General features: G+C 39.4%; 1 protein-coding gene across 14 annotated transcripts in view; it reads left to right on the top strand.

Annotated features, from left to right (window-relative positions):
- The window catches only part of MAGI1 (membrane associated guanylate kinase, WW and PDZ domain containing 1), a 671,552-nt gene that overhangs the window by 574,680 nt on the left and 70,205 nt on the right, over positions 1–26,667 (top strand). For 6 of the 14 annotated variants that reach the window (XM_034658615.1, XM_034658613.1, XM_034658609.1 and 3 more), the window contains exons 6-12: positions 4,102–4,184; positions 8,887–8,925; positions 14,147–14,204; positions 16,620–16,747; positions 19,041–19,133; positions 23,664–23,846; positions 24,633–25,253. In XM_034658615.1, coding sequence (XP_034514506.1) covers positions 4,102–4,184; positions 8,887–8,925; positions 14,147–14,204; positions 16,620–16,747; positions 19,041–19,133; positions 23,664–23,846; positions 24,633–25,253 — 1,205 coding nt within the window. The remainder of the gene's footprint in view (positions 1–4,101; positions 4,185–8,886; positions 8,926–14,146; positions 14,205–16,619; positions 16,748–19,040; positions 19,134–23,663; positions 23,847–24,632; positions 25,254–26,667) is intronic. The other 8 variants (XM_034658614.1, XM_034658610.1, XM_034658607.1 and 5 more) reach the window with 2 other exon arrangements.

Raw genomic sequence — 26,667 nt, 5'->3', positions numbered from 1 at the left:
TGGCATGTGCTAAATAAATAAATATCTTAAAAGAAAAAGAATTATACACTATGACCAAGTGGGAATTATCCTGGGAATACAAGAAATTCATAATCTACCATATTAAGATAAAAGAATCACATGATCATATTCATCAGTGCAGTAAAAGTGTTTGACAAAATTCATTCATGATAAAAATTCTCAGAAAAGTAAGAACAGAAGGGAATTTTCTTGACTTGATAATATCTACCAAAAATGTACAGCTCTCATTATACTTAGTGGTAATAGACAAACAAAAAAAGCAAAAAAACTTTCCCTGCAAGACTGGGGACAAGCCAAGGATTTTAGCTCTCACCACTCTTTTTTTTTTTTTAAGATTTATTTATTAGAGAGTGTGTGGGGGGAGAGGAACAGAGGGAAAGAGACAAGCAGATTCCTCACTGAGCTTGGAGCCCCACACAGGGCTTGATGTCACAACCCTGAGATCATGTCCTGAGCCAAAACCAAGAGTCAGTCACTTAACCAACTGAGCCACACAGGCACCTCGGTTCCCACCACTCCTGATCAACATGATCCTGGAAGTTCTAGCCAGGATAATAAATCAGGAAAGAGAAATAAAAGACTTAGAGATTGAAAGAGAAGGCATAAAACTATCCCTGTATGCAGATTATATGAGTGTACACAAGAAATGTACAAAATCACAAAATATGTACAAAAAAAGTTCTACAATAAGTTCAGCAGGATCACAAGATAGAAGATAAGCATACATATATATCTGTATGAACATGTGGACAACAAAATTCAAAATAAAATATAATTCACATTTACTTCCAGAAAAAAACCACTTACATGTGAATCTAACAAAACATATACAGGATATTATATGCTACAAATTGTAAAATATTGATGAAAGAAATCAAAGTCTAAACAAATGGAGAGATGTCCCCTATTCATGGGTTGAGAGACGCAATTGTATAGTATAAATGTCAGCTCTCCCAAAATGGATATACAGGTTTAATGCAAAATCCCATCAAAATCTCAGGTTTTTTGTTAATATAGACAAGTTAATTTTTAAAAATTTATGGAAAGACAGTAGAACTAGACTTGCTAGAAAAGTTTGGTTTTTTGTTTGTTTTTTTTTTAACCCACAACCCTGAGATCAAGAGTCAGACACTTAACCAGCTGAGCCACCCATGTGCCCCTGGAACAGTTTCGAAAGAGAAGAATAAAATTAGAGTAATCAGTCTACCAGATATCAAGACTTATTATTGAGCCACCGTAACAAAGGCTGTGTGGTATTGGTGAAGAAATGGGCACATAGATCAATGAAACCCAGAAACAGATCTACAAATATATCCAAGTAGTTTTCAACAAAGATGCCAGAGCACTTCAGTGCAGGGAAGATAGGCTTCTCACGGTTTAGATTGTTTAGCCGGAAGTAAATAAATTAACCTCATCCTCAACCTCACGCCTTATTCAAAAAATTAACTCACAGTAGGTCATCACAGACTTAAGTTTACGGCACAAGGCAATTAAACTTTTGGGGAAAAAATTGGGGGAGGCTCTAGGACTAGACAAGGAGTTCTTAGACTTGACATCAAAAACATGAACCCTAAAAGGAATCATTGATAAAAATGATGTCATCAAAATGAAAAAAAATTTGCTTTAGAAAAGACCCTAATAAGAGGATGAAAAGGCAAAGTACAGACCGGGAGAAAGTATTTGCAAACCCCGTATCTGAAAATGGTTTGATTTCTAGAGTATATAAAGAGCTCTCACTCAACAGTAACATTGAAAAAATTCAATTAGAAAATGAACTACAGACATTTCACTGGAGAGGATATACAGATGGCAAATAAGCACATGAAAAACTGTTCACCATCATTAGCCATTAGGGAAATGCAAATTAAAATCACAAAGATATCATTACATGCCTATTAGGATGGCTCAAATAAAAAAAATAGTTAATAACAGTAAATGATGGCAAAGAGGCAGAGAAACTATATCACTCATACATGGCTGTTGGGTATGTAAAATTGTATGGCATTCTAGAAAACAGCTGGGGAGTTTCTTATAAAACTAAACATGCAAGTACCATATGACCCAGCAATTGCACTTTGGCCAGAGAAGTGAACACTTAACATTCACACAAAAACCTGGACATATGAATGCTTATAGTAGATCTATTCCAAAAAACCAAGAACTGGAAACAACCTACATGTCCTTCAATAGTTAAACTCTGGGGCATTCATGCCATGGAATACTGCTCAGCAATAAAAACAATTATCAATTTAGTGACAACCTTGATGAGAATTCTGCTGAATGAAAAATAGCAATCCCCAATGATTACATATGTATGATTCCATAGAACATTTTTGCAATGACAAAACCGTGGAAATGGGGAGCATCGATTAGTGGTTGCCAGGGATTTAAAAGGGGTTTGAGGCGGGCAGGGATTCGAAGAAAACCAGGTAGGGCTATAAAACGGTAACATGAGGAAGGATCCTTGTTATGACGGAAATGTTTTCTATCTTGACTATATGAAGATCAATATCCCAGTTGTGACATTGTACTTCAGTTTTGTAAGATGTTACCATTGGGAGACTCTGGGAATAGCGCCATGTGGGATCACTCTATGTTCTTTCTTATAACTACCCTTGAATCCACAATTACAAAAGTGTTTTTTTAAAAAATCACAATTTTTCCTCGCAGTAATGGCCATTTTTTTCTATCTTGCTAGTGTAGGAACAGCTCAGACCATGGGTTCTAGTGTTGGACTCCCTGGGTTTGTTGCCAATATTCTAGGTATCGACACAGTAGTAGCCTTGTACAAATTTCCTCTCCTCTGTCCTCATTTTTGTGATCTGTAAAATGTATTAATATTTCCCGCATAGGATTATCATAAGGATTAGTAAATTGTAACATACGTGAAAAAGAACAGATTCTAGTAGTTGTAACTGGATACAGTTACTCTGTTAACAATGGTTGTTACTCTATTACCTTTCTTTTTCTTTTTCCCTTTCATACAGTTGAGTTGATTTGTATATACATTTGCACATTGTTTTTCACTTAAGCCTTAAGTTTTTTCAACGATCAATAAGACTTGAATCTCAAACAACTGTGGCAGTGTTTTTCAGCATTTACGACCTAAACTGCAGACTTCTAAAAACAATTAAGGTTACTACCTCAATGTCCAAAAAAAATTTCTTTTTCACTTCTTGTTTTCATTTCTGGTTTGCAGCTTGAACTGCTGGCCTTGTAGTTCGTTGGCCCTCCTATTGAACTTGCTTAGTGTGGCCTGGGAGCTGATGCAGAACTTTATCCCGGGGCTCTGAGCTGCTTCCAGGCAGTTCCTCCAGACATTCCCTTGACACTTCTAATGTGGTTGCAGTGCAGTAATTGGGAATATTACTGTACAGTCTCAAACCGTCAAGGCCTCGCTCAGTGTCTGTTGAAACACTTCATCTGGAGTTGGGCTGTGCCCTCCAGAAGGCAGATGTGTTTAGCTTCTTCAAGCTTTGTGGGGGTTTTTTGGCCCAGGTTCTGTTTATGATAGGTGATTCTGGGTTGCCCTCACTTTGTGTGCGTTGCAATTCAGGATGCTGTGATTAATGATAGGTATTAGCAGCTGTGAGCCAATTGCGTGAACCGAGGTAGTTTCACAGTGTCAGGGGAAATCGTATGTCATATAATGAGTGAAATAGCAGCCTTCTTTGTGAATTCCAGCATCCAAGGTTTAAGTCAGAGGCAAATTTAAAGCAAATTGGAGTTTGCTGTTCTGCAAAGGTGAAGACTAAAATAAGTCTAGACAAGGGGAGACAGTGTGGACAAGGGGTGTCATTTGGAACTAATTTTTCAGAAATAAAACTGGCATCACATGCTAAGTTTATGTAACCAAATGATTATACCTTAGATAAGTAAAAAGTCTACCTAAGGCCCTTCCCAAGCCTTTTCAGATTCCAAACTCAGGCCCTCTTCTAAATTGGGTTTGCTGTTGAAAGTAGCTTTGCTCTGGTTGAGGGGAAATGTTCAAGAGTATCTAATTCTTTTGTCATTGAGGTTTTTGCTTTTTTGTTTTTTTCCTTTTCAAATGTATTTCTTGTTTTTGCTTCTCAATTTCAGCCATAACACAAAGACAACATCTTGGTTAGACCCTCGGTGCCTGAACAAGCAGCAGAAGCCTCTGGAAGAGTGTGAAGATGATGGTAAGGGGCTAGGAAGGTCTTGGTTCAAGTGAGCTGGGGGTTTATACACATTTGCAAGTTATAAGGAGTTATATATAGCAAGGTCAACCAGGTCTTAACAAGTGAGTTTTTAAAAGGTCATCCAATTTCTGGTAAGTGACCTGTAGTTTTCAAAAGCAGCAAGAGAATCAGAATTGTTTTAAAAGAACAGTTTGTTTACACGTAAAGGCAGATGCGTGCTAGTATCCCCATTAGAAATAGAACTTTACAGCAGTCAAACTATTTCAATGAAGATACAACCTGTGCCTTCAGGACCTTGGAGAAAAGTCAAGAAAATCTCTTGGAATATTGAAACCAGAGATACTCTAGTTACTTACCTTTTGGATCCTAATCCTATATTATAAAAGTCTTAAAGGAAAAAATCAAGAGCTTTTCTTGAATTCTATGTGTTTTATAAGTTGACATAGGGAAGGCAGATTGTGACTTCTTTGGGAATTTCTGTGTAACTTAGAATATATCCTCATTATCTGAAAAGTACATTCTTCTAAGAAAGAGCCTGAGGTGTTACCCTTAGCCCAGCTCTGCCTGTTAATCTTGAAAAAGAATCAATTGGCTGTAAGAGTTGCTATTTTGAGAAGTTTATTTCAAGGTTTTGGGATTTCTAATTGCTTTTCCAAAATAAAAAAAAGAAAAATTAGAACAAATATGTGCCTTTTCAGTACACCGAAGTCTATTCCAAGTTCTACCAGAATTACTTTATTGACGTGGACGAATTAGAAGGGAAATGGTTTGTTTTGCTATTCATTATTCATCTCTGGCATTTGAATTAGTGGTATAATTATGGAATACGTATTTTACTGTAAGATAATGAAACTTTATTAATTCGTCCTGTGGTACAGAATTGTTGTATATAGACACTTGAGGTCTGTCTGAAAACGTAAGCCAGCAAAGCGTGATACTGCCAAAACCTTGTGCTCCTAGATCCTTCCACTCTACACGGATTGCAGATACCATGAAATGAGCATAAAATTGCGTGTTCATATTTATCTGAGTGACTCCAAATGGAAATACAAATCCTTCTGACTAAGGAGGCATGACTGAGATGCTCGTTTTATTTTGGTTGCTTAGTCCCATTCCTGAAGAAGGAATGGAACACGTGTGGTCAGCTTCATTATTTGCATGTTTAAGGGATAGGGAACTGTCCTGATTATTCAAGTATTATGTTTCATATATAATATAAAAGTGACCAATTTTCAAAGATCAGAACATAAAAAACATTCAACCATAAAATTTCAGGGAACAAAATTTAATCTTTATTTGATGCTTGATGATTGTGAAGGCATTTTAGGCTTCTTATTACCGTAGGACTTCAGTGTTGGTCTCCATTATAATTACACTGAGAACATATGAAAATGCCTGTTAATGTATTTTATAGATGATAGAAACTCCAATCGCTTTTACCAAGAGAAACTTAATGGAGTAGAAGTGATGAGTAGAATTGCTGAATTATTTTGTTACCAAATCTAGTACAGTTGACCCTTGAACAACACAGGTTTGAACTGCACTGGTCCACTTTTATGAGGATTTTTTTTTTCTGTAAATATATTAGAAAAATCTTTGGAGACTTCTGACAATTTGAAAAACCTGAAAATGATTTTTACAGCTTTGAAGTACCAAAAATATTAAGAAAAAAATTAAGTATTGCAAGAATATAGTATATAATACTTACAATGTACAAAAGAAGTGTTAACTGACTATATTATTGGCAAGGTTTTCAACAGTAGACTATTTTTAGTTAAGTTTTGGGGAAGTCACAAGTTACACACAGATTTTTGACTGCGGAGAGTCAATACCCCCTACCCCCTGTGTTTGTTTTTTTTTTTTTTTAAACCCCTGTGTAGTTTAAAGGTCAACTGTTATTTTTCATTCTTAGAATTCTTGTCATAGGTATTAATGATATTATCTCTGGAACAAGTATGTATTCATACCAAATACTGTTAGTTTATGAATTATCCCTTCAACATTAGGATTCACATAACCTTGTTCTAGTAGAAATTATATGCATGTCTGCATGCCTGTATACACAAACAGTATAAATATATAACCAGATGTTACCACTCTGTCATTTATCAGTCCCCACACCTGCATTTTCTGTTGCCTGTTAACACAAATCTGCCTTGTGTTGTTGTTTATGTCGTGACACAAAGAAGAATAACGTTGGTCACAGTATTGCTCCTGTATTTCTTTCTGTTCTCTGGAAGTCATACACACATGGAATGTAACAACATAGTATCATACTTATTGCAAAAATTTTATATATTGTTTCCTAACTCAAAAAAACGATGAACTGGTTTGGGATTTTCATCTCCAGTGTATAACTCCTTTCATTGTTTCTGTTTATCTAATTGAATTAGAAGCCTTTCACCTTGCCTCTGAGCTCCAGGCCAATATTTTAATCTGCCTGGTTGTTAATGCTCTTTGTCTGAAGGATACTTCAAACTCAGTCTGCTTAAAACCCAACTAATGATCTCTCCGCCCAGAACCTGGTCCTCTGTAAGTGTTCCCTATCTCGGTTGAGGGTAAAATTCATGCATACCTAAGAGTCCCCCTTGACCTACTACTTCTCTTAACAGTCATTTCAACCCATCTACTCCCTGAATTTACTTTGCCTCCCAGATATCTCTGGAATCCATTCACTATTTTCTTCAGAACCTGTAGCATCTAGTTCAGGCCACACTCATCTCTCACCCAGACTCTTTCCCACTCTCCTTACACTGTACCCAGAACAGTCTTCTATTTTTTTTTTTAAAGATTTTATTTATTTATTTGAGAGAGAGAAAGCAAGAGAGAGCATGAGTGGGGAGGAGAGGGAGAAGCAGGCTCCCCACAAGCAGGGGGCCTGATGCGGGGCTCAATCCCAGGACCCTGGAATCATGACCTGAGCCGAAGGCAGACGTACAACCGACTGAGGCACCTAGGCGCCCCAAGAGCAGCCTTTTAAAATGTCAGTGTGATTGTGTTATCACTGACCACCCCCTCAAGCCCTATTCACTGGTTCTCTGTCTGCACCATAAATACTCAGCCCTCCGCATAGCTGGTCCCCAAGCCCTAAGTGGTTTGACCTCTAGCTTTTCTCTCTCTTGTTCCTCTCCACTCTGCCCTTCATCCCCACTAGTTCTCTCTTAGAATATTTTAACATTTCACAAACAGTTATTGATTGCCTTCTATAAATCAAGTGTGTCCTAAGAATTTCAGATGTATCAATGAACACAACAGTCAAAATGCCCTGCTGTCCGAAAGCTCAAATTTCAGTCATTCGTCACTTCAAGACTTTTTGTTAAATTGTTTATATCCTTTAGGTTATAGCTCAGGGACTGTTTGCTTGACCTTGCCCCCAGATATGATCAGGTCACTCTGTGCTGTGTGTTACCTTAGAGAAATAATCACGGTTTTAACTTTAGTTTTATGGGAGTTTGGGATTTGTCTCCTCCTCCAAAAGGATATTTGATCTGTCCCTTTGCACAGTGACTGGCCCATAGTAGCTCTCTCTCATTAAATACTTATTGGAGAAATGTATGAACACACCCCCAAAGACGTTATTAAGTAATATTTAAATGGGCATTTTCTCGACAGATATTAGGTAAATAAGATTCCATTTTTCAGAGACAGTGCCAACACCAAAACTTACTGTTGGCAATTGAATCACTTTTAAATCAAGACTTTACAAAGCATGTAGCGCCATGTTGATTACTGAAGTCAGTAATGGAGACATCCATCCGTCCATCCATTTTGAAATATTTAGTACTTGCCATGTACCAAAACCTCCTGAGCGCTGAGCATTTTGCAGTGGTGAAAACAGATTTATTCCCTGTGTTTGCAGAGCGTACAGCAGAGGGGACAGCCACTTGCTCTATAGCTGGAGAGACTTCATGCATGAAATGGTTTGCTGTGTGCTGTTCTGTGTTCTCAGTTATCATACAGCATTTTAGTTACAGCAGGAGGAGGTCAAGCATGGAAAGGATCTTGACTGGTTTTGCCCCCTGACTTATTGAGAACATTTTCATTCTAATATTTCTGAGCTGTTTGACTTAGAAATCCTATACAAACTGAACGATGCTTTCCCGTACTCATTTCAGGGCAGCCTTCAAGCCTGCTTTCCTAACATGCAACATCCTGACATAATTCCTCTAACTCCCTCTGTAAGGTGCTGTTAAGTGTAGTTCATTTTACAATCTGCATTCTCAATTTGACCTCACCTTCCATTTTTCAGGCAGCAGAATTGCTTCTAAGTTAAGTAATGCTTTAGTTGTGAGTATAATTGCCTCACTGATTAGAGGATTATTGCAGGATCAAAAGGTCTAATATTGAAAGGTGTAACAGCTTTGTTTGCCCGAAATAAGGTCTGTAATAAGTGACTTCCCACTTAAGAACATTGAAACCGCAAAGGTGTTTGTCATCTTCTACCACCAATCAAACCCTATTCTGACACACAAGGAAATGAGCCATATAATTATGTTGCCAATATCAGCTTTTACCGTTTTGTGATTTACACTGAGGTCTCCGGTTTACTAGCCAAGCCAGTGAGATAAGCCACAATGCAGGTAAGGACAAAACGGAGTGTTGTGTTTGCTGCTGTTTTTCTGAGGGGAGTTTTCTTTCTTGGTGTTGGTGTCTGAATTTTTCTTTCTCTCTTTTCTGTCTCATTCCCGCTCTTCCTTTGGAGAAGAAGGGGTCCACACCGAGGAGCTGGACAGTGAACTAGGTAAACCCTCCCAGCCTGCTGCTGCTGCGTGACTTGCCCTGAATGCTTTTTGTGTCCAGCGAATTGCTTAATCCTTCAGTTTCTTTAGTTTGCTCTTTCTTCAATGATGATTTTCGTTCCGGCTTACCCCATGAAAGGTCAATCTTACAACCCTTGTGTCTGACTTGCAGGCATCACGCAGAGTTGTAATAAATTGTGTCTACAAAGAAAATGTCTGAGTGCCTTAAGACTAGAAGGAGAGTTAGCAAATTGGTGCTAGTCTTGTGAATTGAGGGTTAAGAAGAGCCTTGAGAGGGTAGGCACTTGCTGTGTGCCTTCATCTCTGGGATGACCTACCTCCACCCCATTTCTTTGTTTGGTGCAGGTGGTTATCTCCATGGCCATACAGAAAAGCAAAGCAAAGCAAAACTAAAAACCCACCAAACTCATTATTTGTAGGAGTAATAGCAATACAGTAATTCTCCTGATCAACTGAATAATTAATAAGTCTTAGTCTTGGGTTATGAAGTCACCAGCCACGTGATGACTTTGTAGATGTAATAAATGGCTTGAAAACCAGATACTGAGCTTCTTCTATGTGACATTTTCCTTAGAATGTGTGTATCCGTGTAAATCAAGTCTTGACTAGTCTAGCTGTTGCAGTTAGAAATAATTTACATTTGCAGATAATGCCAAATGCTTTTATCTTTGCTGTTGGAATATATTGAATTATGTTCTATGCTAAGTTTTACGTTCAGCTTTGAACAGTGTTAAGATTAGTTTGCATCCCATTTGACGTATCTCCTGAAGGATAGATTGGAAAGCCCAGGTTTTCAAGCTAAATTGTACATAAAGCCGTGGATTATTGAACATTGACCATCGTATATTTTTGAGACAGAAGATGGTTTAACATCAATATGAAAAGAACTGCCCTGAGATTATTGAATCAGCCTAACATTTTTGAGATCGCCTTAAGAACCGAAAACGTAAATATTTAATAATACAGATTACTGTTGTCATGTGATTTTGTTTGTGTTTGTTATATAATTGTCAATCGTGGTTGACTGGAATTATGACATAATGGAATTTAGCTCTGCTTTTCTCGACATTGGGAACATATCCTGTTGTAACCAGTAGATATGCCAGCATTGGTTGATAACTATTGAATGGAGTTTATTTTTAAAAGATATTTAAAACGTTGTCCTTGTCATTGTGGGAAGAAGGACTAATTGGTAATATTAAAGTAATTGAAAAAGAACTAGGTTTTTGAGACACACGGTGAGTGCCTTAACCATTTGCCGAACCAATTTAAATCACTCTTGCTAGGTGATTGCTATGTCGGAGTGACTACTGTTGTCTGTGGATGGCTGGTAGAGATAATATAGCTGTGCACAGGGGCATATTTGCTTCTATGGAAGTTTGAATGTTGACATTTTGGGAAAAGTAGTTTCTGTATTTTTTCCCTTATAGCTATAATATCATGGGAACTTTCCTATGCTGTTGAAGATTGGAAAAAAATAAATATTAATGACTGCACATATGGTCATAGTGGTGATCCTGGAAGATGGTTTGGAGACAGAGCATAACTGTCTCTGGGGGCGGAGCAGGCTGCTGGCTTCTGGTCGGGGCTCCCCTATTTCCTGGCTTTGTGACCAGGGCAAGTCACTCATCTTCTCTTAGCTTTCCTTTCCTTATCTGTCAAAAGAGGTTGAAAGAGGGGCTCCCATTGTGTTTGTGAGGAAACTTAATGAAAACGTGTCTTAATATTTGTCCCTGTGATCAGCACATACTATTGTTTCTAGCAGCTTTATTATTTATTAACTAATGCCATCTTGTTGGACTTCTAAATACTTCTCGTGGTACTTTTCCCTTTAATATGAGAAGGAGAAGAATGTGTATGTAGAAATGACCCAAATGTGTCCTTGTGGGTAGAGAGAGGACTCTCGATTTTTGCCTACACATATCCACTGTGTAAAGAGTAGTTGGTATGTGCGCGCGCGCACACACACACACACACACACACACACACGATTTTCTCTTGCATTCATTCCAGATTCTGTTGACAAGCTCACTGCCCATTTTCTTAATAAGAGGGCCCTAATTTCAAACAATAGCAACAATTTGTCAATGAGATTCCAGATGTGACAAGGAAACCCTGTCTGTAATCTGCCTCTGAGAGGTGGGGGCGGTTGGCTTAAGTGTTGGACACAGATCATTTGATTATAGAGTTGTCATTTCTGAACTCTGTTGTTTGAGCTGGGTCAGTAGCTGCATTATGCACTTTTGGTTTGCAGAATTTATCACATGCTCTGCAGACATCTTCCCAGAATTGAAAAGTACTCCCTTTTGGAATTATAGGATTTTTAGGTGCTGACACCAACTTGGAGAGGTAGAGACAAGGAAAATGAGGTTCCCTCCCCACCAAGGCTAAGTCAGAGTTTTGAAATCTGTCTGTGATTGTGAACATAACTTTCAATCTATGTGCGGACACATCTCTTCTGAAAGGAACATAGAACACGTGATGCTTCATATTTGCTTCTGTGCTGACAGTTAGTACAGGATGAGATTCTTAAAGGCAGGGCTAGCTAGCAAGCAGGCCATATAAATCTGTTCTGTTCCTTTTCGGCTTTCTTAGAACGTTGTGCGAAATGTCTTATAGGCATCCTCATTTTATCCATAGTTGACCCTTCAAGTAAATCCAGGTGAAAGGTGTAGTTGCAAGATACTCAGTAACTAGTCTAATATCAGATCTATGAAGTGGTGGAGCGAAGGTTCATTCCCCAGTCTGAGCAACCCCGGAAGGGTCTTAGCTGCCTAAAATAGTTGTGACAGGTAGTATATTCTGGTCTGATATCCAGCAGTTATTAGACATAGGGGCTGACCCTTCAGGCAATATCAAAGTGTTTAGTAAAAAAAAAAAAAAATTTTAATGTCATTATTTTCTGGGCTTTGGCATTTTCTGTCATTCTCAGTTTTTTAAAAGAACCAAAAAGGCGAATTCGAGGACAAACATCTTCCTATTATTAAGTTAATCACCACATTGGAAGTGAGAGATCTCTTTTCAACTGAAAATGAGTTTTAGCTTGGAAAACTGGAAAATTTCAGGAGTTTGCTCATCTGTTCAGGAGATGTGTTTAAATTTACAAACGTCCGGGAATATCAGTTGACCTGCCACATTTCTCAACTCTAGAGTGTAAAGTTGTTGCCTAGACAACAGGACAAAGGTCAGAGGGGGCTTCTTTTTTGGTACCTCTTCAGACCTCTATCAAAGCACTAACTGTATGGGGTTTGAATTGTCTCCTTAGTTGTGCACTTGTAATTATCTTTGTGTTCCGGGTGCCCACCACACCCAAGCAGACAATAGACACTCTAAATGTTGACAAATTGATAATTGAATGAGTTAACATACAGTATTCTGTTACTTTCAGGTGTACAATATAGTGATTCAGCAATTCTGTATATTAATCAGTGCCCATTGTTAAGTGTACAAATGAATTAAATTCTTAATATTTCCTATTTTATCTAAAGAGAGTCAGACCAAATATTCAAGGTGGCAAATTTTGGAAAAGATTTGGTTCAATGAAACATAGAGGGGTCCCCTCACATTTACCCACTCTTCTGCCCCATGCCTGAACAAACGTGTGGACCATGCCCCAATTTGCATTTTTTTAATCTTCGATTTCTCCTTGGAAATATTTTCCTGGTTCATTTTCATTTAAATGGTAATTTCCAGCTTTGTAAGGGGAAACCATTTCCCAGGCATTTGATTTGCATCAGTTCGTAAGGCTTGGTGGATAAAAATGCCAAGTTGTATCAACATCTGCAAATTGGACCTGTCTTGCATTTTAGTAGCTTGTGTCTCCTGGAATTCAAAGACTTCTTTAAAACCTGCTAAGTGTTTTAAAAAAATTAGAAGAAAAGGGGGGAAACCTGTCTCTTTGTTTGCAAATAGATAACATGTGGAGCAAAAACCATGAAATTAATGTCTCTTGATATGCAGCCAAATCTGAGCAAAACATAAACTTTGAGTAATTAGCATGTGTGTTTGGGTACACGCGCGTGACTCCGTTTCAGTGCGAGACTGTTTGTGGCACATGTAAGCCTTATGCCTTGATGAGAGTCATTCTTTGGAAATAGTGACCATAGGATTCCTTGAATTAAAAAAAAAAAAGAATCTAATATTTCAAAATAAGTGAATTTCAAGCGTTTGTAATGCTCCATTCATGTTGGTCTTAATAGCCGACTTCTAGGAATAATGATTCACTTTGGAGTATGGCATTATACAAGCTTGCCGAAACCGTGTCTATATCCAAGTGGCTTTGAAATTAAGTTGAGTAATTGCCGCTCTGCTTGAAAGAATTGCTTAATGACACAAAACACAACCTGGTTGCTTCTTTCACCAAGTCAAATTATCTGGCACAGTGGGCTCTTTCATAGTAGATGCCTACGGTGGCAGAACTCACTATTAGCTAGTTAATGAAGCTCCAGCCTTTGTAGGAAACCTTACAAAGTAGAGCACGGGTGAGTTTTCAGAAAGGCACCCAAACCCTGCAATGCCGTTTTACATGACCATGAGAGAGCAATAAAATCTTCCCCCTTAACTCATGAGTTCTCAGAGGGCAGGACCTGTGTTTCTGCTTTCCTAAGCAAAGTGCTATTGAAGGTGGGCCTGTTTGAATATAGCACTTGAATGCTAGATGCCTGCAATTTGAAAGCCCAACGCCATCTTTTACTTACTCGGCAGCATTTTAATTAGAAACGAAGAAATAAGATGCAAATTTTATTTTATTCCAGGGAGAGCAAAAACAGCACTATTGTATTGAAAATTAAAAGAAACATTAATTTTCATCCATTTTCGTTTGTGTGGTAAGGTAGTCTAGAAATACAATGAGAAAACTGTAAATATTTAAGGTATAAACTAGGCATTCCAGGCAGATTTTAACTATATTTACATTTAAATCTAATTTAATAGTTGAATCAGAACAAAGGCTTCTGGGACTACGTTTTATTAAGTTTTATGAGCTTGTGCAAAATATCAGTAAAGAATTGTTCCTCATGTAGAAAAATACACTGATAAGTAAATATAAGCCTGCCTTCTAGTTTGTTGTTGTTAGGATACGCAGTTTTCATTGGATTTAAGGCATTTTTATGAGTCTTTCTTTTTGCCTTACTCAGCTGTTGAAGATCCTTAGGGTCTTGAAGAATAAGCTCTTCTTGCTCTAAACGTTCATTTATTTTTCAGAACTGCCTGCTGGTTGGGAAAAGATTGAAGACCCTGTCTATGGTATCTACTATGTAGAGTAAGTGGCTATTAATCTCTATTTTAGTTTGTACTCCTCTGTAATTATGTACGTTTACGCTGAAGAGAGTTTGTCATCATTATAAGATACAAACTGATACTAGTAACAACACCATAATAATTTTATAATGAAAATATATATGCATATTTTAGTGAATAAGAAAATATTCAGCAAATCTGAAGATAGTAAATTACGTTCTAAACTTCATAAGGGCAAGATCTAATGTCTTTTTTTTACCACTGTCTCACCAGGACCCAACACAGTCCTGGCATATGGCAGCTACTCACTAAGTGTTAGTTGAATGAATGAATGAATGAATGAATGAATGAATGAATAAGAAAAGTAAACCAGATGAGTAGATGTTATCTTCTGAAGAAGATCCTCTTTGCCTACTTTTTGCCCCGCCCAGGTCTGAACTTTTCAGTAATTACTTATTTATTCATTCAGGCTTTCGAAAAGGTCCAGACACCTTAGTGATGTATGAAATGTCACCCGAATTAACAAAGTAATTCAGAACTGGCCCAAGCGGCAAGACCTTGTATGCTTCTTTGCCTCTCCCTTGCCTGAGGATCATCCACATAGCTCCTGTTTTCCATTTTTAAGACTCTTAAACCCTCCTCATGACCTCCGTAGTATGTACCTGCTTCTAGCACTGGCCACACACTTTGTCCATTCATTAGAACTATCTGTTATTAGGATGATACTGAAAGAAAAGAAGCCCTAGAGATTCGACATTGAAGCAGATATGAGAAAGATGAGAAATAACTAATAAAAGGTCCTTTGAAAGAAACAAATGCTATATAAATATTCTATCATCATAATCCTACCTGGTGCAATGAAGATAACCAGCCGGCTTTCTCTCCTTCATGCTGCTGGCAATGAGAAGTCATCTGTGTCATGCCCTGGTAGTAAGAGCATATAATGGAAATTGTAAAATGCTCAGCATCTTATTATAAAAAATTATGAGCTCAATATAGCAAGTGTCATTGGCCACTATTCACATTGCTACCTCTGTACCTAACAAGAAGGATTTGGTGATTTGGGACATTAGAAAAGCAAGCTCTGTTCCTTCTCTGACACTCAAAAAATGAAATTCCATTGTGCGTCCTGCAGATTGTCTTCCTTTCAGCTGTTTAGTGGGGTTCCTGGCTATTTGGGGTTCCTTTGGAGTTCTCCGTCAACTAACTTGTGCATTCAGAGAGAAAAGGAAGAGGTGATAACAGCTTTAGAGGATAAAGAGATCTTGTTTGAGGGGAGAGTTGTTACCTTCCTATCTGGTCCTCCTCCCTGTGTCTTAGCAGCTCTACCTGCCTGCTATGTTAGACCATTTCTTAGCATGAAATTGCCTATAAGAATTAGCAAGTAAGCAGCTAGTCCTAGGAATGAAAGGTAATTAGTCTCTCCACCCTATTTGACAAGACTGCCTTTAAGAAATTTTTTGGGTTCTGAATACTGTAATCACATAATAGGTATGTTCCCGAACCTCTAATGAAGTATGATTTCGGTGGAAAAAAGAAAAGAATATACGTATGCTTGTATGTATATGTTTGTGTAATATATGTGTATATACATTAAGGCCATGGCAAAAAAAAACACGTATGTGCATGTATTCATTTGTACATATGAAAGTGTGTGTGTGTGCATTTTTGTTTTGCCATGGCCTTATTAGTTTTGGAACCATCTGAAGTATCTGGGTCTTTGTCACTTTGAACACATCACATTTGCTTAGGTTTGCTGCATTTGGAGTTTTTTTGCCTGAGGCTTAGACTTTTAATCCTGGCTCCATGTCTCTTGATCAAAATAGTTGACAGATGTTGGTGGAGCCCTTCTTTGAACTTCGGGTGAGTGCTTCTGCTCCCGTGAACTGCGGTAGGAAGTCACACAGCTCTCTGGCAATGCACGTTACACACAACGTCGTATCTCCGCTTTAATCTCATTTTTTAAAATAATTCTAACCATCTACTTTCTGTTGAATTAAAGCACCTTTCCCTGTAGGGTGCTTCCTTGGACATTTGAAAGAGTCAGTGGTCAACATCCTGGGATTTGAAAGTAGGCAGAGCTGAGCTTACATGCCTCTTTCTTGTTTACTAGCTATGTTATATTAGGTGAGTTATTAACTGCTCAGAAATTTACTTTCCATACCAGAAAATGTGAGTAAAAATGGGCCCTACCTCCTGGCCTTTACTGAAGATTTTTAAATAAAATTCATGAAACACTGGTAGCGTCTAAGCAGTCAGTACGTGGAAAGCATTCACTTCTTTTTCCTCGTCCTGACTGCACACATGTCCACACGGGATGGGCAGCATCTCACACCCCCTACGTTGCTCAGTTCTAATCAAGGGCCTTGGCCAGACTGGCATTTTGCTTGGGGGATGAAGTGTGTCCTAACCGAGTCCTTTCTGCCTCCTGCTGCAGCCACATCAACAGGAAGACACAATATGAGAACCCGGTTCTAGAAGCCAAACGGAAGAAGCAGCTAGAGCAGCCCCAGCAGCCCCAGCAGCCCCAGCAGCAGCAGCCGCAGCAGCAGCAGCAGCCAGAAGGTTGGCTTTCCCTTACTTGTGGGCAGAGGAGCTTGGGGCGAAGCCTGGGCGCTGACACCCCCGTGTGGTCAGAACCGGCCTCTGTATTCACGTCGTCCCGCCTTGCAGCAGACCTGATGTCCTGCAGGGCGTGGATGACCGAGCTTCTGCTGGAGCTCCCTGCCCTGAACCTAGACAGCTGGGGGGGGGGGCGTGCAATCCCAAGGCCCCCCCACTCTCCACTTTAATTTAGAAATAGGCTGTCGTCAAACTGGAGAACTTTCTGTTGCCCCATAATGTTTATAATACCAACTGGTATCTAAATCCAAACTGCTCTGAACACTTTAAGAGGAGTTCCTGCGTATGAAATGAACTTCTAATTTTAGGAACGTGACATGTAGGAATCAGAAAAAGCTGGTAATTTTGAATGCTTTTTAAGAACCTTAAGTTAATTCATGCTCTTTACAAAAATATGAACAAGAATAGAGAACATTAAGTTCTCCCCTGCTGGCTCCCATCCCATTCTCAATGATAAACACTGTGCAGTATCTTTCTAGGATTGTACATGCATGCATATTTTAACAAAAATCAAACCATAACTGATATGTGTGTGTATGCGCACGCATACATATACACATATATATATTAGCTTTGTGACCTCATTTTCTCATTTAAATTTGTTTCTTACACATATTTGAAAGCTGGTTGATATAGATTATTTACCCTCTAATTTTTAAGGGCTGCCTAATTTTCCATATTAGGAATCTCTCCACTTCATTTAGCTATCTTTTTATTAATAGATCTGTTTATTAACAGTCACCTATTTATTAATAGGGTTTTTTTTTTAGTTTTTCATTGCAGCCTTTTAAAATGATAGGCTATTAACTCTCAACATATAATGTGTAAATAGCAAATACATGAAAATCAAATATAATACTTTTCTTATTATAATATTAAATATAATAAATATAGACCACAGACTAGAAGTTGGTAAACCTTTTCTGTAAATGGCCAGCTAGTGGATATTTTAGGCTCTGTTGTTCCTACAGTCTCCGTTACAGCTGTTCATCTCTGCCCTTAAAATATGAAAGCTCCTGTACACGATATGCAAATGAATAGTTGCAGCTGTGTTCCAGTAAAACATTATATATGAACGTTGAAATTTGAACTCCGTGTAATTTTCATGTGTTACAAAGTATTTCCCATTTTAATTTTTTCCAACCGTTTAAAAATAGAAAAACCACCCTTGGCTTGAAAGTTGTATACAGGTAGACATTAGGGCCAGTTGGGCCTAGAAGCCATAGTTGGCCAGCCACTGCCATAGATTGTATTGTACTGGTGTGCTTTTTTTTCTTGTTTTTTAAGTAAGTTCTACACCCAACATGGGGCTGGAACTCATGATTACGAGATCAAGAGTTGCATGCTCTACCAACTGAGCCAGCCAGGCACCCCCTAGACTGTATGTCAGATAGAGTGTGCACAAGTGTATCTGTGTGTGTGTGTGTGTGTGTGTGTGTGTGTACGCATGCACCTATAGGAAAGTTCTCCTTTCTACCCTCATCTCTTTTCTATTTAAAAAAATGTCTTAAATTTTTTTTTTCTGAGCTGGTGAAACTTTGTAGCTTTAGGAAGCGCTCTTTGGGGAATGGGAGTGTACAGTTGAATGTATTAGCTTATCTGGAAAGTGACTATGTACGTCTCAAGAGTCACTCACCGTGAGTTATTTCTGGGCCTCCAAGGTAAGTAGGAGTGCAGTTAGGACACAGGAGTGTTGGTGATGGGTCCCATTTTGGTTTGAGAGATGGTTAGGGGATAGCACTTCAGCCAGCTCCTGAAATCACCTTTCCCACCTCAGACGAGCAAGTTTCAGCAGCTTAGCCCGTGGTTCGGTTGCATTAGAGAAGTTTTTCCCGTATTGGGCAGGAATCAGTTGATTGTATATCTTTCCTGATATTTTTTACTTGGTCTCACTTTGGACTCTCTAGCCAGAGAGAACTGAAGTTTTTATTGTTCATATCACAATATCTCTTTCCTCAAAGGTCTTAGGAGAAAGGACAGACAAAGTTCTTAGTAGAGACACAGACAATCAATGGCCTTAAGAGAGAAAGCGACAGACAGATACATACGCAGAGACACAGAGAGAGAGAACTTGATGTCCTTAACAAAGAGTGGGGTCAGATGTGATTTTTTTTCAATCTAAGCTCTCTGTGCTTGGTTTTATTGGTTTGGATAGTTGTATAATTAAGAAGGTGAACCCTGAGTGAGTTGACTAGTAGCTGGAAGAAAAACAGTACCTCGTTTCTTTTTCTTTTAGAATGGACAGAAGATCATTCATCGCTCGTGCCTCCTGTTATTCCAAACCACCCTCCAAGCAATCCGGAGCCAGCCAGAGAAGCTCCACTTCAGGGTAAAGTGTTTTTATAATGGCTAGGTGTTTAGGCTCAAAAATTTAAAAGAAATTTTTTTGAAGGAATTCGTAGCTCCCACATCATTCCTTTGAGAGTGAAAACCATAAGGTTAGAAATTCTAAATGTATTGTTAATCAGACTTGCCAAGAACATTGACAACTTTTTTTGTGTAAGTTTCTTCAGGTAATTGTAATGCTCTGAAAATGATGACTAATTGCCATTAGGGTTTCTCAGCCTCAGCACAGTTGATATTTTGGGCCAGATAGTTCTTTGTGGTGTGTGGGGCCTGTCCTGTGCATTGTAAGATGGTCTGCAGCATCCCAGGCCAGTAGCACCCCTCCCCTTGTCATGACAACTAAAAATGTCCCCAGCCATTGCCCCCCCCAATGCCCCTGGGGTGGCGGCAGCGGTGGGGGGTGGAGGGGGTAGTAATCCCAGAGTTGTAAATCACTGATTTAGAGACTACAGATATTTAGTATTAGGCTAAAATAAGATAAATAGAAAAGTCAGCATGAGATATTTCAAGATCCTAGTCAACCTATTTGCTTTTGACCAAGATTTTCTTTTAGATATGAAATCATTTGATGTTATTATCTTCTAAATGCTCATCTCCTATTCTTGCTGTAGTTTGGCATTTATGCTTCTTTTATAATGTTTCATTGGGTCTCACTCATTTACATTCACAAAAAGTAGGAGCCCCTAGAGAGGTTCATTTTTGAAAATTGGTAGAATCTAGAATCTTGCTACTTTCAGGCCTCATTACTCTTAAATGATAGGGAAGATTTGGGCGGTTTTTTGTTCTGTTTTTTTTTTTTTTCTTTTAAATAAGAAAAATAGAACAGGCATTATATTCAATAGAGTTGGGGAATGTTTGTGGTACAGACCCATTAAAAAGATTAAAGTTCGTCTACATTCTCTGGGCATTTTTAAAGAGGTATTGTTATGTTAGATATAAAAAGATAAGTAGGAAAACGAGAAAAGTTGTTTCCTTGTTAACCGATCATGTCCAGAGATTGGTAATAATACCAGTTTATGTAAAATAATTTCCCCTCGCTTAGATGCACATTTCTGTGATGCTAATGGTTTTAATAAAGATAGAACACAACAGCTAATAACATTAATGACAACATAATTGTGGCCTCCTCAGTATTTTTTAAATATAAAATTCCTTCTGCCACCTCCCGCTGTCTTCCTTCTGTGCCTACGGGTGAAGTGTCCTGATCCAGCAGCCTGTGGGACTCTCAGGAAGAAGCCGTGTGGCTAACTTGGTTAGACTGTTTGGTATGAGTTTTGCTAAATGCACCACTCAGCAAAACTTTTCCTTTGATCAGGAGTGCACTTCCAATCCTAGCAAGTGATCAGGTTCAAGAGAGTTGCTCTTAGGAAAACTCTCTAATTCCAGTTGGTGCTTAGAGAGAGAGATTTCTGTAGCCATCCCTCGTACCCACTTCACCACCACCATCTTCCAAAAGAATAACGCCCATTTACTGGGGCTGTCTTTATTTACCAGGCACCCATCACATATATTATGTGCCATGGATATTCCTTACAACTTGCCTAAATAGTGAGATTTGTACCACCATTACCTCCATTAACACATGCAATACTCAGGCAGAGAAACCTTTAGCGACTTGCCCAAGGCCACACAGCCAGTGAGGAGTAGAGCGCCCAATCCGAATCCTAATTGTCATTAGGAACAATTACACTTTGGGCTAAAACTGTTTTTGTTTTTTTGTTTTTTTGTCTTTGTGTGTGGGGCAGGGGGACACCTCACTGCATAGTCTAAATCTGTGCCATCTAATTACAGATGCCACTTGCTACATGTTGCCATTTAAATCCATTACGATTAAAAAATTCCAAATTCAGTTCCTCACTTCCACTAGCCCCATTTCAAGGGCTCAAGAGCTCCGCGTGACTAGTGACTGCCTTACTGGACAGGGCACCTATGGAGCATTGTCTTTGCCACAGAACGTACTTCTGGACATCACGGGTCCCGGGTATTCAAGCACTGCTACACAGAATCGTGCCAGTCTGGCTGGGAAGCAAGTCCTTGAGGGTTGTCCCAAGAGCAGAATTTTGGGCCAAGACCCAAAGATCCTGATTGAGTTTAGAATAGGCCCTATTCATGAGTACCCTTAAAAAAGGAGCTGCTCGGGCGATTCTCCTACATAATGAGATCATACAACTGGTGACTTGTCCGCAGGCCAGGATCTCTGAGAAGATGACATGTACCACAGGGCTGCAGCAGAGAGCTCCAAATGCCACTGCTTGCGGGGAGAAAATCGCTTCTTTCCCAAGGCTCCGTTAACTGATGACCCACCCATACATGACACATCATAAAATGTGCATGAACGTGAAACCCTGTGATCTTGCCTCCCTAGTTAAGCATTGAAAAAGGAAGTCAGCGGTGTCATTTCAAAGCTCTGCTCGTGTCTCTATTAAGTTGAAAACATTCTAAGTTCAAAATATGCTAATGGCTTTAAAAAAAAATTCATTCAGTTAAACTGCCAGGCACATTTTCTTCACATTTTCTAACTTTGCCTCTAATAAGGGTGAGAAGCTTAAACACGCCCCCACCTCTTACCCGCCTTCGCAAAGACACGTTACATCTCCTTTCTTTGTGCCGTTGTTCATTCATTCATTGATTCGGTGCACAGGTTTGGAGCACGTAAAATGAATTGGGCAGTGTTCTACACCCCGGATATACAAGCAGAAATCCTCTGGAACTTACATACTGCAGTGCTTGTATGTGTGCTCACCTGCAGTGCGAGAATGAGACAGGTCACCAAACTGATACATAACAATGTCTACCGTGTTGGATGGTGACAAATGCTAAGACAGAGATAAAACAGGAAAGGGGGCTGGGGTATATTGGAGGAGTATTGCAATTTTTAATAAGATGGTCAGAGTAAGTAAGCCTCACTGAGAAGGTGATGGCTGGCGCTGTCTCTGTATAACTGAAATGTGTTTCCCTTCACGCCCTCCGAACCCCCTAGCTGCCCCTGCCTTAAGGATGTAGGCTATTCACACGCACCCCTGTCCTTAATTTTCCGTCTGATAATTGCCGTGGCAGCTGTATTCCCACAGGCCCCAAGGGTCCTTGACACCACCTTTCTGATGTCTTGGCGGACGACCTTGCATGGTGAATGCTTCAAAGTCTTGCCTTTCTTTAGCCATAGTGACAGGTCTGTAGTTTGTCAAGCTCCCCACCAGCCTTGGGACTGCCCCAGCGAGGGGGGGGAGGTTCCTGAGTAGAGCTGTGACTCTGCGCAATTTAAAAGAGCTTTTTTGAGAGCCGGAAACTTGAAATATGCAATTAAAAATTGTATGTGTGCCCAGAGACCTTTTGAAAAGGCTTTTTCGCTATAGCTAACCAAAAATAACTTTCTTTCTCCTGGGTACCAGGCTCTGGTGCAGGGGTATACGAAGACTTTTTCTCCTGGGTGTTTTGTTTTTGTTTAGGTAACACTTTTGATAGAAGAGAAATAGGGCAGATGGGGGAACTGTGGCAAGCAGAAAACAGGAGATAGGAAGTATAATTAGGAGAGTTTAAAAAGTCTAGACATGAAATTATGTCCACTGTTTGGGGTATCGAGAGAAATTCTAGTAGGTTTCTCAATTATAGAGAAATGCCTAACAAAGCCAAAAATTTTGGTCTGTGTACAAAATGTTATTGTCTATATCATCGGGAAAACTCACTAAAACTGTGGGTAGCATGTTTGGAAGTCATTTAGCTGTATAGCTATTAATTTATTTCAGATAAGAACTGAATTTGGAGCTGTATGGCTATTGTTAGTGACTATTTCATTTAGTTTTGATGTTTTGGATTTTTAAAAAAATATTCTAAGCCACATGTCCTCAACTTTTTTTAAACAATAAATTTTAGTAGTGAAAATGTCTGGGCTATTTTACAAATTATTAAAAGATGAAAATTAATAGGAAAAATGACTTAAATTTAGAATTCAGTTCTAAAGTAATGACTCTTCTAATTTTGAAAGCAGTGATTCTGTGCTTTTATCAAGTTATTCTTTGTGACCATATGTTTCCTGGTATTGTCTATGTATTTTCAGAATGTGTTTTCTGTTTGATTAGAAAAAAAGGTTTTTGCTATATTGGTTTTATAAGTAGAAGCCAAGCCCAAGGCAACACCCTGGAAGTTGTATTGCAAACTATAAACTGTAGCAAAACAGAAGACACAAAGACCACTTGATCTTCTGTGAATACCTTGTAGCAGCCCGGTTGTTGTCGAACTACGTGAACTGAAACCAAGAAGTGTTTCAGATGATGGACACCCGTTCCATTTTTTTCTTGTTTTCCTTTAGATCTTCATGCTGAAGCACGATAGGTACCATATCCCACTTCTTAAACAAAGGGCTCTGGGAGCCCCCTTATTACTGCAATCAAGAGAGGACTTTCCTAAGACACCTTAAGCACAGGAGCTCAGAGAATTATCCAGAAGTTGTGTCATTTCTTATTTAACTCATCTTTTCACTCATGACATTCCTTATGCTCTTCTTGTTTTCATCCAGGCAAACCCTTTTTTACACGAAACCCTTCTGAGTTGAAAGGCAAGTTCATTCACACGAAGCTGCGGAAAAGCAGTCGTGGCTTTGGCTTCACGGTTGTTGGAGGGGATGAACCTGACGAGTTTCTGCAGATCAAGAGCTTGGTCCTGGATGGTCCTGCCGCACTGGATGGCAAGATGGAAACAGGTAGAGACGCCACATAGCCCTCGCATTTCCTGTGTGGTGAGACCGCCACCCAGCACCTGAATGAGAGCAAACAACATCATGATTGCGTGACTTTATAAGTGATTTTTAAAAACTCTGAGTCAGCAAGATTCCCCCACTACAGAAATGCATTCCTGGTAGAGATGCAGAACTTCGAAGCCATTTGAACTTTGGAGTACTATTAGGGTGTGATTGAATACAGTAGAGTGCTAATTTACTAAAAATTTAGATCTGTCTGAATAGAAGAATTCTAAACTTGGATTTCTGCAGCGAGACTTTTTTTTAGAAGAAATCACAATGTTCTTTCAATGATCATTATATTCTCATTAGCAGAGAAGACAATAGATGCTACAAGAAAGCCTTATTAGCAGTTGAAAGAAGTAATAGAAGAAGTCTCTTTATGCCCCATGATACCACCCCCTAATCCAGTTTCAGTTCAACTTCCTATTGGTAGGGTCTTATAATGTTGATAGAACTTTTTTTTGCTACCATTTTTTAAAAATTTTTTATTTAATTTTTAAAAAAAAATATATATTTTTAAAGATTTTATTTATTTATTCGACAGAGATAGAGATAGCCGGCGAGAGAGGGAACACAAGCAGGGGGAGTGGGAGAGGAAGAAGCAGGCTCCTAGCGGAGGAGCCTGATGTGGGGCTCGATCCCATAACACCAGGATCACGCCCTGAGCCGAAGGCAGACGCTTAACTGCTGTGCCACCCAGGCGCCCCTACCATTTTTTTTTAACCCCCAAACTCTTCTCTTTTGCAGGAGATGTCATTGTCAGCGTGAACGACACCTGTGTTTTGGGACACACGCATGCACAAGTTGTGAAAATCTTCCAGTCCATTCCCATTGGTGCCAGCGTGGACCTTGAACTCTGCCGAGGTTACCCGTTGCCTTTTGACCCGGATGACCCCAATACGAGTTTAGTGACCTCGGTGGCCATTTTGGATAAAGAACCAATTATTGTGAATGGGCAAGAGACCTATGATTCGCCAGCTAGTCACAGCAGTAAAACAGGCAAAGTCAATGGCATGAAGGATGCCAGGCCAAGCAGCCCTGCTGACGTGGCGTCAAATGGTTCCCATGGTTACCCCAATGACACTGTCTCTTTGGCTTCCTCCATAGCCACTCAGCCAGAACTCATAACTGTTCATATAGTCAAAGGGCCAATGGGCTTTGGCTTTACTATCGCAGACAGTCCTGGTGGCGGTGGCCAAAGAGTGAAACAGATTGTGGACAGTCCAAGGTGCCGCGGTCTGAAAGAAGGGGATCTTATAGTGGAAGTTAATAAGAAGAACGTGCAGGCTCTGACCCACAACCAGGTCGTGGATATGCTGATCGAATGTCCAAAGGGAAGTGAGGTCACATTGTTGGTGCAACGAGGAGGTATGTAGATTTCTTTTGTTCTATGATTTTTCTTTTTTTTAAAACCCAGAATCCATTGTTTAATTTACCAGTCTTCAGGTGGCTTTTGGGGGGCTTTGTAAATGTCTGCTCTTTAAGATCATGTTTATTTAAATATTTGGAAATATATTCAAAATGCCTTCTATTTCCGCCACATGGTAGCCTCTATAGGATAAAGGTTGTGTTTATATATTATGTTATACATGTGCAGCCAAAGTGATACTTTTAAACGTAAATCACGTTGTGCTTTTAAAAAACCATTAATACATTTATATCTCTATATTTACTCTTCTGAACCTGGCCTGCACAGTGTGCTTACAAAATGTGGCTCTTGGCTACTCTTCCAACCTCATCTCGCACTCCTCTCCCCTCGTCACCTATGCTCTAGCCACCTGGCTTCTTTTCCGAAGTGCCTTTAGTGCTCTGAGCCCTGGCTGTCTCAGGGCCTTTGCACTTCCTGTTCCCTTTCCTTGGAATGCTCTTTCCCCAGCTATTCACTTGGCTGGCTCAATCTCATTCAAGTCTCCTCCTGTAAGAGGGCTTCTTTGATTACTTATTTAAAGTAGTCACCCAGGGGCGCCTGGGTGGCTAAGTCAGTTAAGCATCTGACTTCAGCTCAGGTCATGAGCTCAGGGTCCTGGGATTGAGCGCCACGTTGGACTTCCTGCTCAGCAGGGAGTCTGCTTGTCTCTCCCTCTTCCTCTCCTCCTCCCCCTGCTTGTGCTCTCTCAAAGAAATAAATAAATCCTTTTTATAAATAAATAAATAGTCCCCCAGTTCCTTGTAATCTTTACTGCAGCACCCCACTTTTTCATAGCCTTTATCACATCATTATTATTGTCACCACAAGTCATTGTTTTTTGTATTTATTTAGTTATTTTTCTTTGTTGCTCTTGTTTACTAGAAATAAGATCCATAAAGCAGGGCTCATGTCTACATGTTGACAGTTGTATCCCCAGCATTTAACACAATACCTGACTCATGCTAGGCATTAATGAGTGAAAAGATATTGAATGAATGGGTATGCAATTATTTATACTTGATAGGAATGACAGCTCTCCACTGATCATATGAAAAACATATCTCAACATACCTACATTTTAATGAAGTGGTGAAGAATCTCAGAGAAATCTATTCTAACTCTTGAGACATTAGACTGTCTTCTTTCCTCTGCCTGCATCCCTTTCCTCTGCCCCACCGAGAACTCCCAGGACCTCACACTGAGAAATATTTTCCACACTGTTTAAATGTCTTGCTCCTGGATATGTACTTGTGACTAGTGTTGATTGATCACCTCACACCATGGGCCTGAGATTGGTTGTTCCCTCAGTCTTTGCCAACACGATTTGTTTCATGCACAACATATTCTGGCCATCTGGGAAGAGATCAGGAACTA

Source organism: Ailuropoda melanoleuca, chromosome 4 (assembly GCF_002007445.2).
Source record: "Ailuropoda melanoleuca isolate Jingjing chromosome 4, ASM200744v2, whole genome shotgun sequence".
Classification (NCBI taxonomy): Eukaryota; Metazoa; Chordata; class Mammalia; order Carnivora; family Ursidae; genus Ailuropoda; species Ailuropoda melanoleuca.
The sequence above is the reverse complement of the archived record's forward strand: the minus strand, read 5'-3'. Positions and strand labels throughout refer to the sequence as shown.